Here is a 20888-nt window from a genome sequence, read left to right as displayed (position 1 = left end):
CATTGATACAATATCCAAAACCAAAACACAAAATCACTGAAACTAAAAGATTCAGAGAGCTTCGGAGTTGAAGAACATATCTGAATGCTGATATGAGGATTCTATAATATAGTCACATGTGATATAATAAATAATTGGCCTTTGTTACCAATCCTGAAATGTATGGATCTTCCCCAAATGAATAGAGTCCCTTTAGAAAACATTTAGATTTATGCTGTTGTGATGACTCCAATGAAGTTTCTAGATTGATTAAGATGGGACTGGTCGCCAGAATGACTAAATAATTAGATGGTTGGAACATTCAGCCTCATCTACCAACCTCCTCCTGGGATGGGAGGGTATCTGGAGATTGAGCTCTATAAAAACTCATAAATGAGATTCAGAGAGGTTCTAAGTTGTAGAACAGATCTAAGTGATGAGAGATGACAGGCTTAGGGAAGGCATGTGTGCTCCATACCTCCCACCTCTCCCAAATGAATTTGCTTTCTACATTTCTTCCACTGGTTGTTGCTGAATTGTAGTCATTATAATAAGTTGATCAAAGTGAATAAAGTGTTTCCCTGAGTTTTGTGAGCTGCTCTAGCAAATCATCAAGCCCAAGGAGAAGGCATTGCAATCCCTCAGTATGTAGATGGTCAGTCAGAGGAATGGATTATTCCTCAATTGTGACTGTCCTCACAATTGAGGGCTGTCTAGAGGAGCTGAGCCCTTGATCTATGTGATATGTACCAAATCTGGGAAGTCAGTGTCATAATTAAACTGAATTTTTGGACATAGAGTTTCAGTGTCAAAATTGGTTGCTAATGTTGAAAAAAACCCAGAATGTGTATTGTTTGACTTTATGAGGAAGATAGATGAAAATCTCAGTTTAATTTAATTTTCTTTATATACTTTTTGAAAAAATAAATCCTTTTACTTTTTAAAATAAACAATATTTATAGTCCCCTTTTCTTTTTACTTAGTAACAATAAGTGCTGGCTGGTTTAAAATTTGGGGGATCTTTATGTGACATATATGTACTTTTGGGGCAACAAAACACTTGCACATTTAATTAGTTGCAACAGAGCAATAAACTTTTAAATGGTGAATGAAAAACTTTTTATAGGGTTTACTTGCTTCATAAATAAATCTCACTACAGAATATCGCCTTAGCACTTCCCTGTCCTGTGCATAAACATCTTAACTCCTCTTTAGGGGATAAGTATTAAGCACAAAATAACAGGATTAGAATGCAGTTTATGTTCTCAAAGAAAAAATCTAGTAAACAGAAGAAAAATCCATCGGTAAGAAAAGCATACATACATTCAGGTCAAATTTTCCAAGATTTTTTTCTAGTTTTTTGTTTGTTTGTTTATATATTAGACATTTTTATGAATAAAACTGGTTTTCAAAAAATGAATGCACATGAAGGCTTTCACAATTGACCCATCCTTAAGAAAATCCTGATTTGTTCAGATTGTCCATAAAAATATATACTCTAGGTAATTCTGACAGTTGGATCAAGTGTTCTGTGACCTACTGGTATGGCAGGAGATACTTGGTTTTGGATTTTGGCTTTCAGTTCCCAACAATTCTTGCTGTGGGCTCTAGATCAAGGAATCATGGCAGCACAGATTCACCCTAGGGTTTCTTGTGAAAATCTTTGACTCAGGTTCTACATACTGAGCATATACCTTCATGCATAATCTCCCAAATACTTCATATCCAAAATTCTCAATGTTCTGTTCAATATTGGCTACGTTTTTAGCCTATGGAAATCTATATATAATTACTTTTTTGCTGCTATCATAATCTGTTATGTTAATATTTTGATTCTATAATGTAACTACATTAAAAAATTGAAATTTGTATAGTGTTTATTCAATAATTACTGACTGGCAAAAGAGTAAGCTTTTGCTTGAAACTCTTCAATTAAGGTTTTTTCCTTCTAAATTTTTGAATACTTTTCATGTTCATGAGATCAACAATCCCAAACCAGATTGTTCTTAAAGGTTTTTTAATTTGAGCATATTAAACTTGAATGCCTTTGCAAACATGGTAGCTATTGTTATTTGCTTATGAGTTATCCCTCCAAAGCTTCTGTGTTAATGAAAGAATATTCAGAGGTGAAATGATTAGATTATGAGAGCTGTAATCTAATGAATCCATCCTATTTGAATGCACATACTGGATGGTAATTGAAGGTAGGTATGGCATGACTGGAGGAAGTGGGTCTTTGGGGGTATGTCCTGAAAGGGTTTATCTTGCCTGTAGCCTCTTATTCTTTTTCTGTTTCTTGGCTACTATCAATGGAGCAGTGCTTTTCCACTATGCCCTTCTACCATGATGTTCTGACTCACCTTGGGTCCAGAGCAATAGAGTTGACTCACTATGGACTAAATCTGAAATCATGAGCTAACAAACCTTTCCTCCTCTAAGACATTCTTGTTGAATACAATAGAGACAAAAAGTTGACTCATACAATGGGGTTTGCTGTAAGCAGTCATGTTGAGTCATTGTGCTGGGAAAACTCCTCATGTCAGATAACCCAGTAGCCTTGTCTAATCTCCAATATGAATTCTGGAAGCTAAATTAGAACTCATTTATTTATTCTTTTTCTTTTACTGTGTAAATGTTATGGACTGAATTGTTTCTCTCCAAATTCATATGTTGAAATCCTACTCTCTAAAGTGCACTGTTACGGTTTGGATGTGAGGTATCCCCGAAAAGGTCACTCATATGTGAGACAATTAAAGGTTAGGAGAAATGATTGTGTTATATCCTTAATCATATCAGGGATTAATTCATTGATTAGGTTAACTGAGTGATGACAGGAGGCAGGTAGTGTGTGGCTGGAGGAAGTGGTTCTTAGGGGAGGTGGCTATGGGGTATATATTTTGTATCTGGAGAGTGGAGTCTCTTTCTCTCTCTACTTCCCTCAACCACACTCTTCTGCCATGATGCTCAGCCTCATTTTGAGCCCCAAGGAATGGGCTCTGTTATCTATGGATCGAGACCTCTGAAACCATGAGCCCCCAAATAAACTTTCCCCTACAGTTGTTGGGGTCCTTTTAGTTACAGCCGTAAAAAACAAAAACAAAACAAAACAAAAAAACAAAAAACTGACTAAATCATTCACGTACTTGGAGATAGTGCCTATTCATTGGTAATTAATGTTTGTGAGGTTGTAAGCGAAAGTCTTAATCCAATAACAGAAGCTGCCCCTAGGAGGCATCCATATCCCAAGTATTGGTATTCAGCAGTGGGCATCCTTAAAATTTGTTTCCAATATTGCTTTTTCTCCCTTCCCCAGAGACTAACCAGGCTTCTCCTGGAGAAAGGTCTAGGAAGATTCCCCTGGAATCATGGAGTACCATTATTATGGTTTTGATGTGAGGTTTCCCTAAAAGCTCATGTATGAGACAATGCAAGAAGGTTTAAAGGAGAAATATTGGGTTGTGAGAGCCTTAACCCAATTAGAGAATTAATCACCTGATGGGATTAACTGAGTGGTAATTGAAGGCAACTAGGGTGTGGCTGGAGGAGATGGCACCATGGTTTTGGATTACATATTTGTATTTGGCAAGTGAAGATCTCTCTCTGCCTTCTGATCATCATATGAGCTGCTTCCCTCCACCACACTCTTTTGCCATGATGTTCAGCCTCACCTTAAGCCTCAAAGAATAGAGCTGGCTGCCTATGGACTGAGTCCTTTGAAACTATGAACCCTCAAATAAACGTTTCCTCCTCTAATATTGTTCTGTTTGGGTCTTTCAGTCACAGTAGCAAAAAAAGGTGACTCAAACAGGTTTGTTGGTATTCTAATTACATTTTAGACAGACTTTCCACAAATCTGTTTTTATCCTGTTTTCACCTCCACTTCTAGAGGTGCTTAATTTCAGTAATTTCCAAGCCTTTGACAGATCTGAAAGGTAAAGTTGGTAGCTTTCCATTTTTCACCATTGGGAGACTTAAATTTTATTTACTTTTTATTTATTTATTTATTCATTTTTGGACCACTTGTTCTCTTGCAAGCTAACTCATAAAATGTCACTGGTACCATTCCCTTTGCCTTTCTATTTAGTTCTTTAGGGATTTACTTTAAAAAGAAAAAAAAACTTTTTGTTTTTTTTTTGTAGATGGATAGAATGCCTTAATTTTATTTGTTTATTTTTATGTGGTGCTGAGGATCAAACTCAGTGCCTCACACATCCAAGACAAATGCTCTGCTACTGAGCCACAACCTCAGCCCAGGGGCTTACTTTTCCCCCCTAATTCCTTTAAGAGTTTTGTAAGATGTCAGAAAAAAAAAGTAATTAAATACATGTTCTGTCTCCATCAACTGGAGAATTATATGTCTTTTTGTAGCATGGGTTCTCATGATTCATGTTGTTTCTTTGTATTTTACTTGCTTATGTATGTGTGCATTTTGTGTTTCTTTGTAACTTCCTTTACTGGGAGTCTCATGAGAATAAAGATACTATTCTTTTCATCATTTCCTTTCAGGGGCTACCACAAGTCCTGGCATATAGTAAAGGTGCAATATTTCTTTTCTGAAGAAATAAGATATTCCACAGATTTTAATGATTTGTCCTAATTATTTCTGTATATAAGTCCTATCCTCCACTCTAATTTTTCTTTGTTTTTGAAGTAGGGTCTAGTTATGTTGCCCAGGCTGTTCTTTCACTCCCAGATTCAAGTGATCTTCATGCCTTAGCCTCTCAAGAAGCTAGGTTTATAGGTGCATACCACCATACCTCGCTCCTGATGACAATATTGTGTGTGTGTGTGTGTGTGTGTGTGTGTGCACGCACATTAGAATGAACAAGGGCCTTGTACATAGAAGGCAAATGCTTTACCACTGGGCTACATTCCCACTCTACTTTGCCCACTCTAATTCCATTCATCCTTCATGTTTGTTTAATCATCTGATTACCGGCCTGAATTCGAGTCAGGTGAAGCAATGTGAGTAACACCAATAAGGATATTTTTATACTTGTAAGGAAGTGAGGCTTTGCAAAGCATTTTAAGTTTCTTAAATTCATTCAAATATTTACAAATAACACCAATTCCATTGCTGAAATGTCATTAGTTTTTGATCAGTACTCTAAATTTCAATTAAGGTTTCAATCAATGCTGGATATTCAACCCAACTAAATGAGTAACTTTTTCCAAAATATTAACAATTTGCCATCCAAAACTATGATTCATACCATCAATAGTATATGTAATTCACTTAAATTCATGTGAACATCAAAACAGATCAGCTGTATTATCTTCAAGTACACTTGGCTTAAATTTAAATAGATCATCAGGAATTAAGTTGAAATGATCCAAAATATGAATGGTAGTTTATAGTTGTAACATGTGAAACTTAGTGTTTATTTTATTATGTAATGATATTATATACAATTTAGTGAAATTTATTTTTATAATTGTACTAGGATTGAAACCCAGGGCCTCAGGCATTTAGCTACATACATCCCCAGCCCAAAATGTGTTCAACTGTAAGTTAACAAAATGAACAAGTTGTAAATGGGTGTATATTAGCTTAAAGATATACAAGAAAATATAATAGGTGCATTTCATTTTGGTGCCAAATAACCTGGTTATTTTCATCATAGCAATCTTTGAATGAACAAATCTAAAGTTATCATTATCCTTTTTTTGCTATGGGTTAGGGTAGAAGTTCAGTATATTAATCAATAATATTTTGACTTTATAACTTATGTTTATAACTAAATGACACTAGTGACAATCAGAGTGGGGGGATTCTTTGAATTATATACTTACCTACAATGTCCTTCATAAGGCCTACAATGATCTCATCTCCTACAATCCAAGGGCGTTTTCCTACATCATGCCCATAGGCTCCCCTAAAATTGAAAAAAGACAAACATTTCTTAGCTTTGTGTGTGCATGTATACATATGAATATGTTTATGTCTACTTTTTAAAATATCAGGGATTTTTTTGTACTGTTAATTTAACCCAAGTGTTCTACCACTGAGCAACTTCCTCAAACTTTTCTTAAAAAGATTGACTCATGGACTGGGGATGTGGCTCAAGTGGTAGCAGCTCATCTGGCATGCGCTAGGCACTGGGTTTGATCCTCAGCACCACATAAAAAATAAAGATGTTATGTCCACCGAAAACTAAAAAATAAATATTAAAAAATTCTCTCTCTCTCTCTCTCTCTCTCTCTCTCTTTCTCTCTCTCTTTTAAAAAAAATTGACTCATAGTGGGGTAGAGACGGGGAGCATGGGAGGATTAGATGAATTCTAGATGGGGAAGAAGGGTGGGAGGGAAAAGGAGGGGGCAGGGGATTAGCAAGGATGGAGGAATGTGATGGACATCATTATCCAAAGTACGTGTATGAAGACTCGAATTGGGTGTCAGCATACTTTATATAGAAACAGAGATATGAAAAATTGTGGTATATATATGTAATAAGAATTGTAATGCAAAAAAACCCACAAAGTACATGTATAAAGGCATGAATTGCATAAACATACTTTATATATAAAGCTATGAAAAATTGTGCTCTCTATGTGAAATAAGAATTGTAATGCATTCTGCTGTATTGTATTTAAAAAAATTAAATCAATTAAAAAAATTGAGATAGGGTTTCGCTAAGTTTCCCAGTTTGGACTGGAACTTACAGTACTCATGCCTCAGACTCCAGATTGGCTGGGAATATGGGTGTATGCCACCATACTTGAATTAAAATATCAGCATTAGCAAGTAGGCATTTCTGTGTGGGCCTTCATAATGTTTTAACAATTAAATAAAAGTGTACTATTTTAAAATCAAAAAGTAATCCTTTAGGGACTAAAAAAAAACTTGTCATTTTAAAAATGGATTTCCTTTTTGTTGAGGAATAAGGAAATTGCCCACATATTATTTCATTATTTTGCTATATTTTATAGTCTTGGATGTTCTTTTGTTTTCTCTTTTATTTTTAAAATTTCAAGACTGTTTGAACATTCTACTTGTGTACTTGAAGCATATTATAGTGTCTATACTAAGACACACATACTGTTTTTTAGGCTGGAGACTGAAATGATTATAAATTTAGTTTTAAAACATAACTATTAATTGAATAGAAGTATATAAAATTTGAATACAACACTACATCCTGACCTATGTTCTAGCAATTCAACTGTCAAATTCTGGTTTAACTTTTATTCTAGTAAATATCCTAGTAGGCATAATGAAAAAACACAAGATACATAATAGTCCTTTGAATCTCAAGAAGTTTTCATCAAATGAGGAGGAAAATACACTTGAAAAATATACAAGAAATTATAAAAAGGATAAAGGAAAGTATCTCAAGAGCTGTTATGTACTTATATTTTAGGAAACTCTGTTAGATTGGTCTTTTTTTTTCCTATTTACACCATTTTTTTTAAATTAATGCCCTTTCAATATTTTTTTGGATAATTTAATTTGGGATCATTAATTTGTTTTTTATGATAATATCTCACATTTCTGTAGCACATATTGCCTAGAAAGTTCAAAGAATTTTGCTCAAAACTTCTCACTGGTTTTGATTGAAATTCCAGGATCTAGGCAAAAGGGTGATTTCATTGCCCCATTCTTCATTAAAAAAAAAAAAATTATTTTGCTTTTCCCTGGTATTTGATGATAGAAGCCACTCTTTGATTTGGGGAATCTTTTTAAAACTGACTTTGTTGATAGCAGAATGCCTTAAGATTCTTATTGCACATATGGAGCACAGTTTTTCATATATCTGGTTGTATACATCATGTATTCACACCAATTCGTGTGTTTATAACTGTACTTTGGATAATAAACTTCGGAGACTTGAATGAAATAAACAAGACATTCTTTTTCTGTGTGTAATACTAGCCTGGATTTGAAACCATGAATTAAATTTCAGTAAGCTGGCAGTGTGAGCTAGTACACCTAGTAGGAGAGAGAGAGTGAGATCTGGGAATGGAAGCCCTATTCATCAGCCTTTACTACTGTTCTTGGGGTAAATCCTCCCATGATAGCTGATTTCATGTTACCAACAAAATTCTGCAAATTTAACAGTTGGTTTTATCATCTAGTGTAAGCCAACTCCAGGTCTCTACTGGTGTTGAGACCACATTTATGAGTAACTCACAGGGCCTAACTGTTCACATTTGTAACAGTAAATGAATGGTTATATGTACCTTAAAGGGTTGCCATAAAAAATAAATGAGATAACATATAAAAGAGATGGATGGGTACATAGGACCCCTTTGCTGAGTCTTCTTTCTTTATGTAAATCTAATGCTAAAACTCCCTTCATCAGCATGTGGTGCATAACACAATTTTAAACTAATATTTCCATTACCATATAAACTAAGATGAAGGAAAAGGATTTCCAGAATAAACATAGACTGCTAAGGACTAAGGAAGAAGAGAAGGGTAATTTTTAGTTATTATTATTCATATTATTATTAGATAGCCTGCAGCTTGCCTCTTTCTTGACTTCCAATATAAATGCTAAAGACAAAAATCATTATCATTAAATGGTAGTTAAAGACAGATACTTGGATCCTTTTTTTATTTTAATCACATAGAGCTCCATGGCCTTTGCTGAAAGCACAATACATCTTATTACATTTAGGTAGTAAAATTCTATGTTCTGCCTCAGAGAATTTATATCTCAGAATATTATGCCACCTACTCCTCACTCTGGTAGACATCAGGGTAATAATCTTTAAGGATACGCTTCTTTCTGCAATGCTTTTGGCATCTCCATCCTTGAAAATATCACACACCGAGTCTGCTTCCTCATTTTGTCAGCCTACTAGCCTGAGGTAGTGAAATGTATTTAGAAAGTGTTATCCAAATAAACCCAAAGTAAAGTGGCCTGTCATTAGAAAGAGTTGATGTAGATTAAAGTGCAGTTACAAACATATATATTAGAGTTAAGAAAAATCTTATATTGCTTTCATTCAAAACTGCTTAAAATAGTTGTTGCAAAGCTGCAATCTTCTTTTACAAATACTGGAAAGGAAAAGAGAACATGAGAGAGAGTTAACTCGTTACTACAGCATAAGTCATTGCCATGAGTGGGGTGCTTTCCGAGATGATTACGAACAGCATTTGCTCATGAAATTAGATTGCCATATATAAAATCTAATTAGGAATTTAATAGAAATTTGGATCTCTTTAAAATTGGGCCGTGTTTTTGCCATTCTACAAAAGAGAAAATGTCTGTACTTTTAGAAAATTTCTCTCAAAAGGAGATAAAATTTCATAGCCTTCTTTAATGAGGTTACAAGCTTCCCCTCCCACATTAACCAATGAATGATAAGCCAACCAGCATGTTGGCCATTCTTTGTAATATGTCATGCCCTGTACTTTCTTATACATATATCTTTAAAAAATAAAATAAATAAAATAACAAAGAAAGAAATGTTTTCATTGAATGAAACATGTTTCCTCAGTGCCCTGACTGTACACACATGGCCCTATAAAGTAAGTCACTGTTGACCAGTCAGCTGGTTTGTTTCTGATGCGTAATTCGATGGGCTACTTTTCACTTTAAATATTCTTCCCTGAGTTGACAATCTCCTTATAAGAATTTCTATGAGGACATAACTGTGGCAGGTGTCTGCTTCTGTGAAAAAGAGAACACTACTTATCTAGCAGATTTTGACAATGCATGTGACAATGCATGTGGTTCTGTCTTAGGGACACAATATCCATTGTAAATTCACACTGTGCTCTTCAGGACTTATATAGTATTGCCTTCTAGCTGAATTTTATAAGTATGATTGTTAACCTATGTTATTCCCCTTTAAATAATCTGGGCCATTTATTTTAAGACAAACACACAGGTAAATGCTTCTACGGAAACTATTTTCATAGCTTTGCCTTAAGTGAATACAATTTTTTAGAAGATACCTTTTGGATCCTACTATAATCTGAATATGTCCTTTTGAAATCCAGAAATTGAAATGTGATCATCAATGTGACAGTATTAAGAGCTGAGGCTTTTAGGAGGTGATTCAATGATGATTATCTAATGAATAGGATTCATTCCTTATCAAAGAGTTGGAATGAAGGTGTTTGTCCCTACTACTTAGTGAGGACTTAGCAAGAAGCCTCATCTTTGAAGTAGAGAGGACTTCACCAGACACTGAATCTGCTACACCTTGATCTTGCAGAATTTTGAGAAAATGGATTTCTGTGCTGTATAAGTTATCTAGTGTCAGATACTTTGTTGGAGCTGGAGTAATAGACTAATACAGGTCCTAAAATATTTTTAAGTTTTTAATTCCCAGTACAAACAACAAAATATTCTCAGTATACTCCTATCCTTGACTTTCCTTTAGTGTCAGTAATCAAGGATGGTGATTATGTGAATTCTAAGATCAGGTGGGTGCATCACAATCCAAATGGTTTATACTGTAGACAACTTTAATAAGCAGTATGTCTGCAATAAGCCACAAAAAGTGACGAAGATGAATCCATGAGTGAAATGGCATATCCTACTTTACAGGCCCTGGATGGTCAGAGTCTTGATGTTTATGTCCCTTAATAATTTTCCTGTTTTATCAAAGCACACTAATTTTTAATATTATTGTAAACACATTGTTAATTTTTTCCAACTAATCAGTTAACTTCAATTTGTATTAGACTGTTTAGCTAATGTTTAATCTCTTTGAGTAATAATCTTCCAATGGTCAAGAAAGGAAGGCACAGACCAACCTCGAGTATCAGCCAAGAAGTAAAATAGGAGTGGGTGGGATTGAAGGAGGTGAAGAGGAATAGGTGATCAGTTAAAACCACCACAATGAGAAGTCCTGGATCTGGAGGCAAACTGAACACATATAGGGGAGATTTACTACAGAAAACAAAGCAATAGAGAGAGAGGGGACCCAGTGCGCACCCAAGTGCCAGGAAGACTACCCGAAACTGAAACCTCTGGAAATACAAACTATCTAAACCTTAGCAGAGCCTCCTAAATGTACAGCTGTCATTCATCTATCCTCAGTGGGAAGATGAGGCCTCTTGTGTGGAGGCACAAATTCAGCTGTCATTCATCTCCTTCCTGGAGAGCTCCCAGTCAGGAAGACACTGCCCATTGGCATCAGCATCACTATGAAAAAAATCAATAGAACCTTTCACATTTTCCCACTGAAGCCCATTAGTTAAGCTGGATTATAAAACCTTCACCCTGCTATTGTGAGAGCAGAAACCTGGGTGAGAAATGAATCTTTCTCCAGTTAATCTGTCAGTTGTCAGTTGATTTCGTCACTGTGAACAAAGTTCTAAATTGGTGAAATTATTTTCTTCTAACAGAGCCTTAGCTCAAAAAGATGAGAAATAGGATTTATTTAATTCATTCTATCTATCTATCTATCTATCTATCTATCTATCTATCTATCTATCTATCTATCTATCTATCTATCTCTGGGACTGGAATTGAACCAAGTAACATTCTACCTCTGAACTACAATCACAATTCTTTTTATTTCATTTTGAGACAGGGTCTGGCTAAGTTGCCCAGACTGACCTTGAACTTGCTATCCTCCTACCTGCCCAAGTGCCAGGGATTACAAACATGTGCCACTGAGCCTAACCATTGAGGAGCAAATAAATTATAAACAATTTAGGAGCAGGTGGGGCCAGGATGTTGACTAGGCCACCACAGGGTAAAGCAAGAAGGCTTGGTAAAACACACGTAGCAAGGATGGAATGGGTATCTTTTGCTCAAAATTCTTTAATTCAGTTTACATTGCCTAAAAGAATTAAAATGCATCTCCTTTCTGAATCATCCAATGAAAATAAGGTAAAACAATTTAAGACTATGACAATAGAAGTTGTTATGGAAGAGAAGCATTTTCTTGAAGTATAATTTTAATGTCCTAGAAGTAATCAACCAATCTCTTGCTAACATACAATAACCACAAAGATATCAATAGAATAGCAGGACAGCATCTTTTTTAAATGCCTAGAGGATAAAAACTCACAACTTTGCTGAATGAATATCCAAGAGGCAAGGACACTCTCTAAAGTTCAAATCCATTCAATCTAATTCTCTGCTCTCTCTTACATTAAGGCCAAAAAATGCATATCAACCATTTTTATTAACTATGACCCTCATTTATTAAATATTAAAACCTGCTAGTGCAAAATGCTTCCTAATATGGTGATATGTGTTTTGCAATTTACGCATAGAACTTATGCAGATAAAGTTATAGCAGGCTTCATAAATTATAAACACTTATGTTACTCTTGCATTAATTTGAAAACTTTCATTCCTTCACCATGAAAATTAAGAATGTTGCAGTGTCACCTAATAGCCCCAGCAGTAGTCATTTGCACAGTCAGTATAAACAAAACTTTAAAGAACAATCTTCCCAATATGAATGATGAGTAGAATGGAGAATGAAGAATGCTAAGAAAACATTCAGAGTTCCTATGAGAGCCAAATCTCTTGCTTTCAGAATTCTTAATTGGTTTGGTTTTATTTTTCTGAAATTTTGTTTCCTGACCTTCAGTTTGGCTCATATATATTGATTTTTCAACTTTAAATAAGCAGAAAATATTTTTAAAATATTTCCAGTTTTTTAAAAAAATATTTTAACACATTTAAGCACTTCAAAATTTATAAATAAAAACATTTGACTATTTAAAAAATAATTCTAGTTTCAACTTTGTCAGTGATTACTGGGGAAAGTTAGAAAATACACAAAGCTAGGTAATTTTTATCCAGGGTTTTAACTATAGCTAACAATATAAAACTAGTGAAAATAGGTATCTCTCACCTGCCTAATCAAGAAAGGATATTGATAAGTTAAATACTTAATGCCTAAACAGAGGAAAGTAATGAATTCTAGTGTTCTACAAAACAGTGGGGGAAACATAGTTCACAATAACCCACCACATACTTCATGAATAACCAGAAGAGGAGAATGCAAAGTCTTTCAACACATAAATAAGGATATAGAAATGTTAATACACCTTGAAGTAATTCAGTACATACAAAAAAAATGGAAAAGTTTTTAAGGAGATGGAAGAACAGTAACATTTTGGGAAGGATAATCAATGTAGTGAGAAGGTTGGACTCACAGGAGAAGGTCAGGAAGAGAAAATGTGAAGCACTTCACAGTCAGAAGAGAAAAATGGCACAGAAGAGAGACCGGGAGAATGGTCCCTACTGCTTCTCCTCATGGTTAGCAAGCCTGCTTAGGTAAGCTGCAGTGAAGCATCTTTCTCAATGCGTCAGGCTCTTGGGTAGAAAAGTACTCTCTGCTCATCAACCTCTTACCTCCACAACAAGCTTTGGTTCCTTGTTTATAAACATAAGTTTAGGTAAGAACTAATCATAAAAAAGGAAATTCCTCAATATCAACTACTTTGTTAAACACTAAAGAAATACAATGACTACGTATGATGTAGATATGTGAACGCAAAGGAGATTTAAATGTTTATATGTTAAAAAGTTTTACTCTTGACCTTGACACTGACTTGCCACTTCACCTTATTCTGATCATACATATAAAAGTTTGAGCAGCACAATCCCTAATGTTTCCTTCTGCTCTAGTCCAAATATTACATAACCATCTGTGTGATGTTTTAAGTTTTTCATGTGAGATTTAGAATCATAGCTTTTAAAATAAGAACCAGGTGCAGTGGCACTCACTTATAATTCCAGTGACTCCAGAGACTGAGGCAGGAGGATCTTAATTTCAAATCCAGCCTCAGCAAATTAGTAAGGTCCGAATCAATTTAGTGAGACACTATATCAAAATAAAATATAGAAAAGACTGGTGTTTTTGTCAGATTTTGCTGCTGTGACTAAATGACCCAACAAGCACAACTGTAGAGGAGGGCTCATGGGTTTCATAGGTCTCAATCCAGAGACAGCTGGCTGTATTCCTCAGGGCTTAAGGTGAGACAGGAACAACATGGCAGAAGAGTGTGGCAGAGGGAAACCTCTCATGTTGGTGATCAGAAAGCAGAGAGAGAGAGAGAGGTCTCCGCTTGCCAGATACAAATCTATTACGAAAAGCCATGACCCAATTCCCAATTCCTCCAGCCACACCCTACCACTTCAGTTACCACTCAGTTAATCCTTATCAGGGGACTAATTCACAAAACATGTGGCTGAGAAGGTTGGACTCACACGATTAGGGTCAGGAAGAGAGAGAATGTGAAGCACTTCACAGTCAGAAGAGAAAAGCAGCACTGAAGAGATACAGGAAGAATGGTCCCGACTATGACTCCTCAGGGTTAGCAAGCCTGCTTCGCTAAGCTGCAGTGAAGCATCTTTCTCAATGACAGAGTCTTGGGTGGAACATTAAAGCACACAAAAAAAGAGAGCTTTAACCCAATCATTTCTTCTCTGAACCTTCTTGCATTGTCTTGCACATGAACTTTTGGGGGACACCACATCTAAACCATAACAGCTGGGAATTGTAGCTCAGTGGTAAAGCATCACTGGGTTCAATCCCCAGTACCAAAAATAAATAAATAAATAAAATAATACTCACATTTTGGCCCATTTATCAAGTTCTTCTTCAAGAAATGTTTTAACCAATTTTGGTTGAAGGCCAAGAGAATTCCCCAAGAAATAAATGGAATTTTCTTCCTTATTCACTAAAGATAAATCAACTGAAACACAGGGAATAAAAAAAAAAGTGCTTATTCAATTAACAGGCTTCTATTTGTCATTGTTAATCCAGGGCAAACAATTAATAGAATTAACTCCAAGAAAGATAATAAATAACTTACAATTAGTATCGAGGAATACATCAGATTCTCTGAAAAGTAATTAACCTTTTGCATTTCTATATTGAAACATAATTTAAACTACAGAGGGAATTGTGATGATCTTTCATATTTACTGTGGTACAAGAGGAAATTTAAATTAGTAACTACTCCCAGTCATAAACAGCCAAAGGCAATCAGAATTTATATCAAGTACTAACACTGAATTATTCCATGTTTGTAGACAACAAATTTTGAAAACTTGAAAGATTATAATATGAGGTATATATATTGGACATATATATTTTTATAATATATCGATACACATATTTATAATAAGAAGTGTAGAAACAAAGATTGTTCTCTATGTCTACCTTTTATTCAAACAAATCAGAATTTCAGTGATTTTTTTCTATCTTATACTTTACCCTAGACTGCATAGAAACAAAGTAACAAACAAGCAATCCTTGTGCTTCAAACAGGGAGAAAATACAAGCTGATCATCACAATTGTAAACTACTGAATTTTCTTTTAATTCTTTGGGGAAAATGACTCAGCACCTTGCTGATATTTCCCTGGAATCATGGAGAACCATACTTTTTTTTTTACTTCAAATTGCTAAATAAAAGCTTTAAAGACATTTTAAAGGCACACCATCTATTTGAACCTGATTTCTTTTATAGAACAGAGCCACTTGTTTATTGGAATCTTTTAAGCCTGACCCAATAAAAGAAGTGTTAATATTATTCATCCATTTAAGTTAGATTCACTGATAGTTCTTTGTTGACTTAGGGAACAAATATCAAAGGATTCATTTAAAATTTGGAGCTTTCAATTGGTGTACAAGATTCAATTTAGCATTCAAACAAGCACATTTGCAAGGCTGAAGAACCTCCCTGTGTGTCAGCCCCACTGATGACTCAGGATATCCAGAAAACCATCAGATCTCTGCCCCTACTGCCTTGACTTCTTTCATTGCTCATGCTTTCCCCAAGAAATAGGTAATGGGCTGCTTCATCAAGAAACTCATTTTTGAGTATGTTCAATGTGAAAGTAAGGCAGAATTCCCGTCCCAGTTATCTCTCATTCCATGCCATCCAACAGTGTGGTCATCCATTGCCTTTTACTATGTTCTTTTTTTCTTGGCTGAATTGTTTGTTTAATAAATCTCAGACCAAATACATTTCATGAACACATACTCAATATTATATAAGGTAGTAAAATAGAGTGTGTTTTGCAACAACACAAAAGAATGAAAACCTAACCCACTATTTTCCACCCCAGTTCCGTGTGATTTGTATAACTTAAAAGACAAGCTGAACCTTAATCCTTGCATTCCTAGGCTTTTGTTGTGCCAGTGGCAGGGTCAGCAAGTTTTCTATTAAAAGCTGAAGGTGGTTCAGTATAAGGTCCCAAGAAAGAAGGACAGTGACCCAAGGGTTGAAGAGAAAGCATGTTCTCCCACTTCATAGAATGGTGCCTTCCATAAGACTTAGGGAACAGAGGAATGTACTCTCTGAAAGTGGCTCCATGGAAGACCTCAGACCCTGCTAATGGCATTTGCCCTGAGTATGTGTGGTGACTGGGTAGGAGACTTATGGGAGAAAGGGTCTGCTATCGGTGAAGCCACCTGGGCTCATATGGACAGAGAAGTTGGCTCAAAGGCAAGGAAGAGATCTTTGTGGTCTCACAGATTTCTAAGGACACCAAGAGGAGGCTGTGGGAAACCTAGCAAAAAGGAAGAGAAATTCTAAAATGAAGGAATCAAATTATTTTATTTTGAGACAGGATCTTGCTAAATTGAGCCAACTGGCTTTGAATTTGTGATCCTCCTGCCTTAACTCCAAGAAGCTGGGCTTATAACCATGAATCACCGTGTTCTGCTAGGAGTCAGATATTTTAATCAAATCTAGTAGTATCAAATTTGATATTGTTTTGAAAATAAAAATTATATTCATTGCTATAAAGAAGATAGTAATGACAGTGACAAATTGTACCAAATAAAAGATCCTCTTCCTCATATTGACCTCTTCAATTTTTTTTTTTTTTTCTGCTGGTACTGGGTCCAACCCAGGGCCTCACACATGCTAGGTAAGCACTTAACCAATGAGCTACATCCCAAGCCTGACCACTCCAATTCTTAACTGTACTAAACACTAGAGCTAGTTTATTTTATGATTGGGTTTTGTAGAATAAATTGAAATGAGTTTATTTTTTCCCACATTACTGTCCTTCAAACAAGTTCAACTTATGACCTACTCATCCACCTGAATGGTGATTCCTGGAGTGTCACCCACTTGTAGGTATTACAGGTTCATTTCTTCTTGTTCTCTATGATAGCATTGCCTGAGTGACTTCTTAGAGCAAAGACAGCATGAAGTTAGCTCTGTGAGGACAGCTGAGATCAGAGGTTAGTAAGAACAACCTCCCATCCTCATACATAACCCACTGTATGCAACTTCTCAATAACTAATTATGAGAGAGGTTTGGAGGGTGTGGAGTCAAGTTAGTGAAGAGCCCTTGACGTTGTGGAGAGGCCCCTTAGATAGCAGGTAAACAAAGAATACATCATGCCCATAGATGTTTATAATTATATATATCATGTTTTTCCTCCTTTTTTCCTTTCTATTCTTTGTTGTTTGCTGCAGCCCAGCTACTCTTTTAATATTTCATATGCAGAAAGAAAAAAGTAGATTAAACATAGCATTTCCCAAAAAAATTCCATCAGACCTTCATCTATAGCCCCCTGGATATAGTTAATTTTGGTGGGTGGGGGTGTCCTGGGGATTAAATGCAGGGCTTCACCCATGTTAGACAAGGATTCTGCCACTGAGCTAAGTCCCCAGCCCTGGATATTCTTTTTTTTTTTTAAGAGAGAGTGAGAGAAGAGAGAGAGAGGGGGGGGGGGAGGGAGGGAGAGAATTTTTAATATTTATTTTTTAGTTCTCGGCGGACACAACATCTTTGTTGGTATGTAGTGCTGAGGATGGAACCCTGGCCGCACGCATGCCAGGCGAGCGCGCTACCGCTTGAGCCACATCCCCAGCCCCCCTGGATATTCTTGAATCAAAGGATTCTTTTTATTTCCTGAGTGCTGGGTTTTTTGTTTTGTTTTGTTTTTCTGTGTTTGTGCCAAGAGGATCCCCTTGGTTAGGATACTCACTATTTGTGGACCTCAGAGTCAGACATGACTGGCTGCTTCTCATCCTCAAGGTTGTCATGTCAATAGTCACTGATTATCATCACATTGATCATGACTGATAATCACCTGCTGTTTACTCAACCTGTAGTCCAAATCTAGAGTCTCCTAGAATATCTCTGTGTGTTTCATGGCTCCTGTGCTTTCTAGATACAATCCTAAAGAATGTTTGGGTTCTAAGTGCACACAAACTTCCTAGTCCTTCAGAGCCAGCTACCTGATCTTGTACAGCTTGACATTTTTAGATTCTGCTGGATGACTTATTTAATATTTCATGTTCATGGACTGGGAAAAGTCCCCTTCCTGAAACACTCATTGTTTTTATTCTTTTCTTCTGAAGCTTAAGTCAGTATTGATGTATGCCAGTCATTTTTGCTTTTCAGTTTATTTTCTACTGTTGACAATTTATTTTTTTAGCATATTGAGGATTTGATGTTTTGCAAAAAATATTTATTGTAGGATGACACTGATGTATTTCTTTTCTTTAAAAGTAGAATTGCCAACTAGGGCATTGGAAAGGGGTATATATCCCCCAAAGATAAACTTAAAAATAACCCTTTTTACTCTAAACTTTTTAAATTTGGATTCTTACATCTGCGACAATGATTAACCAGGATGCTTTTTTCAATATCTCTTTTATTATTGCTTTTTCCCACATCATAAAGTTCTATTTTATTTTTGAGCTCATACAGACCTAGGTTAATGTTTTTCTGATCAGTTTTATTTTTTGACTGTGGAGTTTTTAAACATTGCAGTGGAGATTTCACCTAGGTAAAGCTACAAGGCCTTTACTATTGTCTTATGTGTTGTATGTTACGTGTGCACACTTCTGTTTTGTGTTGTATGTCTGTATGTGCGTATGTCCATATATCACATATGAGGAGCGCTCATGAATAAATGGATCCAAATTTTTTTATTATTCACGTGATTTTAATGGTTTAATTTAAATTGGGTAAACAGCTGTTGAAGATTGTTTTAATATGTGTACAAATAAGCAGGTTAACAGATCTGTTTGTTTACTTTCACCTTTCCTTTTCATTATATTTAATAATTCTGTTCAGGATAATGTAAATTGTTCAAAAAATTGTTTTCTTAGTACCTGTAGAAATGTTACATAATTTTTTTTTAGCATCATTGTCAGAATTCCTATCTTCATCCCAGTGCCGGTGAAGACAAGATAAAATCAAACTACAGTTTCTTTGATAGTTATCACAACAAACTGTATAAACTGATGCATCAATGAATAATAACTCAACAAGTAATGCTCAATCACTGAGTCGATTTATTTTGGGAGGAAATGGACATATTGATAGATTCCTCTGCTTTGAACTGCTTACAAAACTTGCCTGGACTATGTATCACTTCTATGCATTGTGCTCTATCTGTTGATGCAGCAAATTATGGTAGTGCTGGAGTATCTTTGCTGATGTGTCACCAGTGTTGCAATTTTTCCTAAAGAACCGTCAATTGACTTGGTGTCGTGGCATTTCTGTATCCTCCTCCCTTCTACTAGTGATGGTCTAATTTGGGGGGCCAACAGAGGTGAGGCAAAGAATCTCACCCCCCCACCGGCACCAAGGCCAAATTTGGGGGCCAACAGAGGTGAGGCAAAGAGCCTCACCCCCCCACTGGTGCATAGGCCTATCCACAAGTATGGCTATATGCTGGACTGGTAGTCAGTGACGGGTATGATCCAATTGCAGTGGTATCAACCTAAGACAGGAGACTAACACCTAGAGGTCAGTTTTCAGATGACGGGTAAGAACCATATGTTGAATTGGACAAACCTAACAGACACGGTTCCTAGCCAGATTGCTTGTTGCTTAATTAAACAGAAGAGGGGAGATACTAAGAGCCACAGCCAAGTAATATGATGCATGGCATTTTTGGTTGAAAGGTGATGCCAGCTAGCCATTGAGATGAGATGATTATGTTAAGATTTGCACTCATATGGATATTGGACTCCTGCTGTCCACCTGGGCCTGCTACAGGACTCCTGGAGAGTTCTCATTGGTTGGGGAAGTGCAGTAGGAGGGATTTCCAGAATAGGAACTTCCTTTTAGGATCCAGGAGAACGCCATGTGGGTCGATCGGGATTCTTCCCGGGGGCATACGGGCATTGGCGGCAGTTTTCAAAAAATAAAGTTTGTTCCTGCTTGAGTGGCTCATGATTTTGTGCCTACCTAGACTGCAGCAGAGCATAAGATTCTGCAGTTTCTCAGTGGTCCTCTTAGTTTTCTCTGCACATCAGTGTCCTTTCCACAAAGGTTGTGGAGTTTGCTCTAAAATCCCCCTTTGAAGTAAAATTTTTTAATGGGCCCCCAATTTTGATTAAGTCATATTGCTTCAAGATTGTCACTAACTCTTCTTGTTGGCATCACCATTTTTCAACTCTTTTAATGCCTTTGCTTCTTTGCTTCTAGTTCACTGGGGCGGGGCTGGCTGTGGGGTCTTCCTCTACTGGGTTTAAATGAAGTATCTCAATTTCTTCCTGTTAATCCAAACTGTCTAGATCTATTCTGAGGAGACACTGACCAGCCTCATTATCTGGGGTTCCTGTGGTTTTGCTTCCAGGTCAGAGCATTTGCTGACTTGACTTTGTCAATCTCCAGTAGGCAGGACCCCTACAAAGTATTCTTGTTCCAGGCAGGGGAAGGCAAATTTCTCCTTTAAAAAGTCCAAAGGTGAGTAGTTTTGGCTTTGTGAGTCATCTAGTCTCTGTTACAAAGCCTCATTTCTGTCATCATGGCACAAGAAAAGCCATAAATAATGCAAAAGCAAATATATTTTGTTACCAAAAGAAAAAAAAAAGTTGTTGAGCTCTGTCCAACGGTCACTCTCAAATCCTAGAGGATTGGGCATGGTCTTAATTTCCTTCATCAGCCAAGTATCTACGATCTATGGATCTATGATTGCTCCTTGAACTGGTGCTGCAGTCCGGCTGCAGCAAAATAACCTGGGGGGGGGGGGCGATGACGAGCAACTTGTG

General features: G+C 36.2%; 1 protein-coding gene across 2 annotated transcripts in view; it reads right to left on the bottom strand.

Moving 5' to 3' along the window:
- The window catches only part of Kynu (kynureninase), a 169308-nt gene that overhangs the window by 68167 nt on the left and 80253 nt on the right, over positions 1-20888 (bottom strand). For both annotated transcript variants that reach the window (XM_013358843.3, XM_040294268.2), the window contains exons 3-4: positions 14484-14604; positions 5773-5855 (exon numbers count right to left, since the gene is read on the bottom strand). In XM_013358843.3, coding sequence (XP_013214297.1) covers positions 5773-5855; positions 14484-14604 — 204 coding nt within the window. The remainder of the gene's footprint in view (positions 1-5772; positions 5856-14483; positions 14605-20888) is intronic.

This window comes from Ictidomys tridecemlineatus, chromosome 7, assembly GCF_052094955.1.
Source record: "Ictidomys tridecemlineatus isolate mIctTri1 chromosome 7, mIctTri1.hap1, whole genome shotgun sequence".
NCBI lineage: Eukaryota > Metazoa > Chordata > Mammalia > Rodentia > Sciuridae > Ictidomys > Ictidomys tridecemlineatus.
Note: the sequence above shows the minus strand (reverse complement) of the source record. Positions and strands in the feature narration are given on the sequence as shown.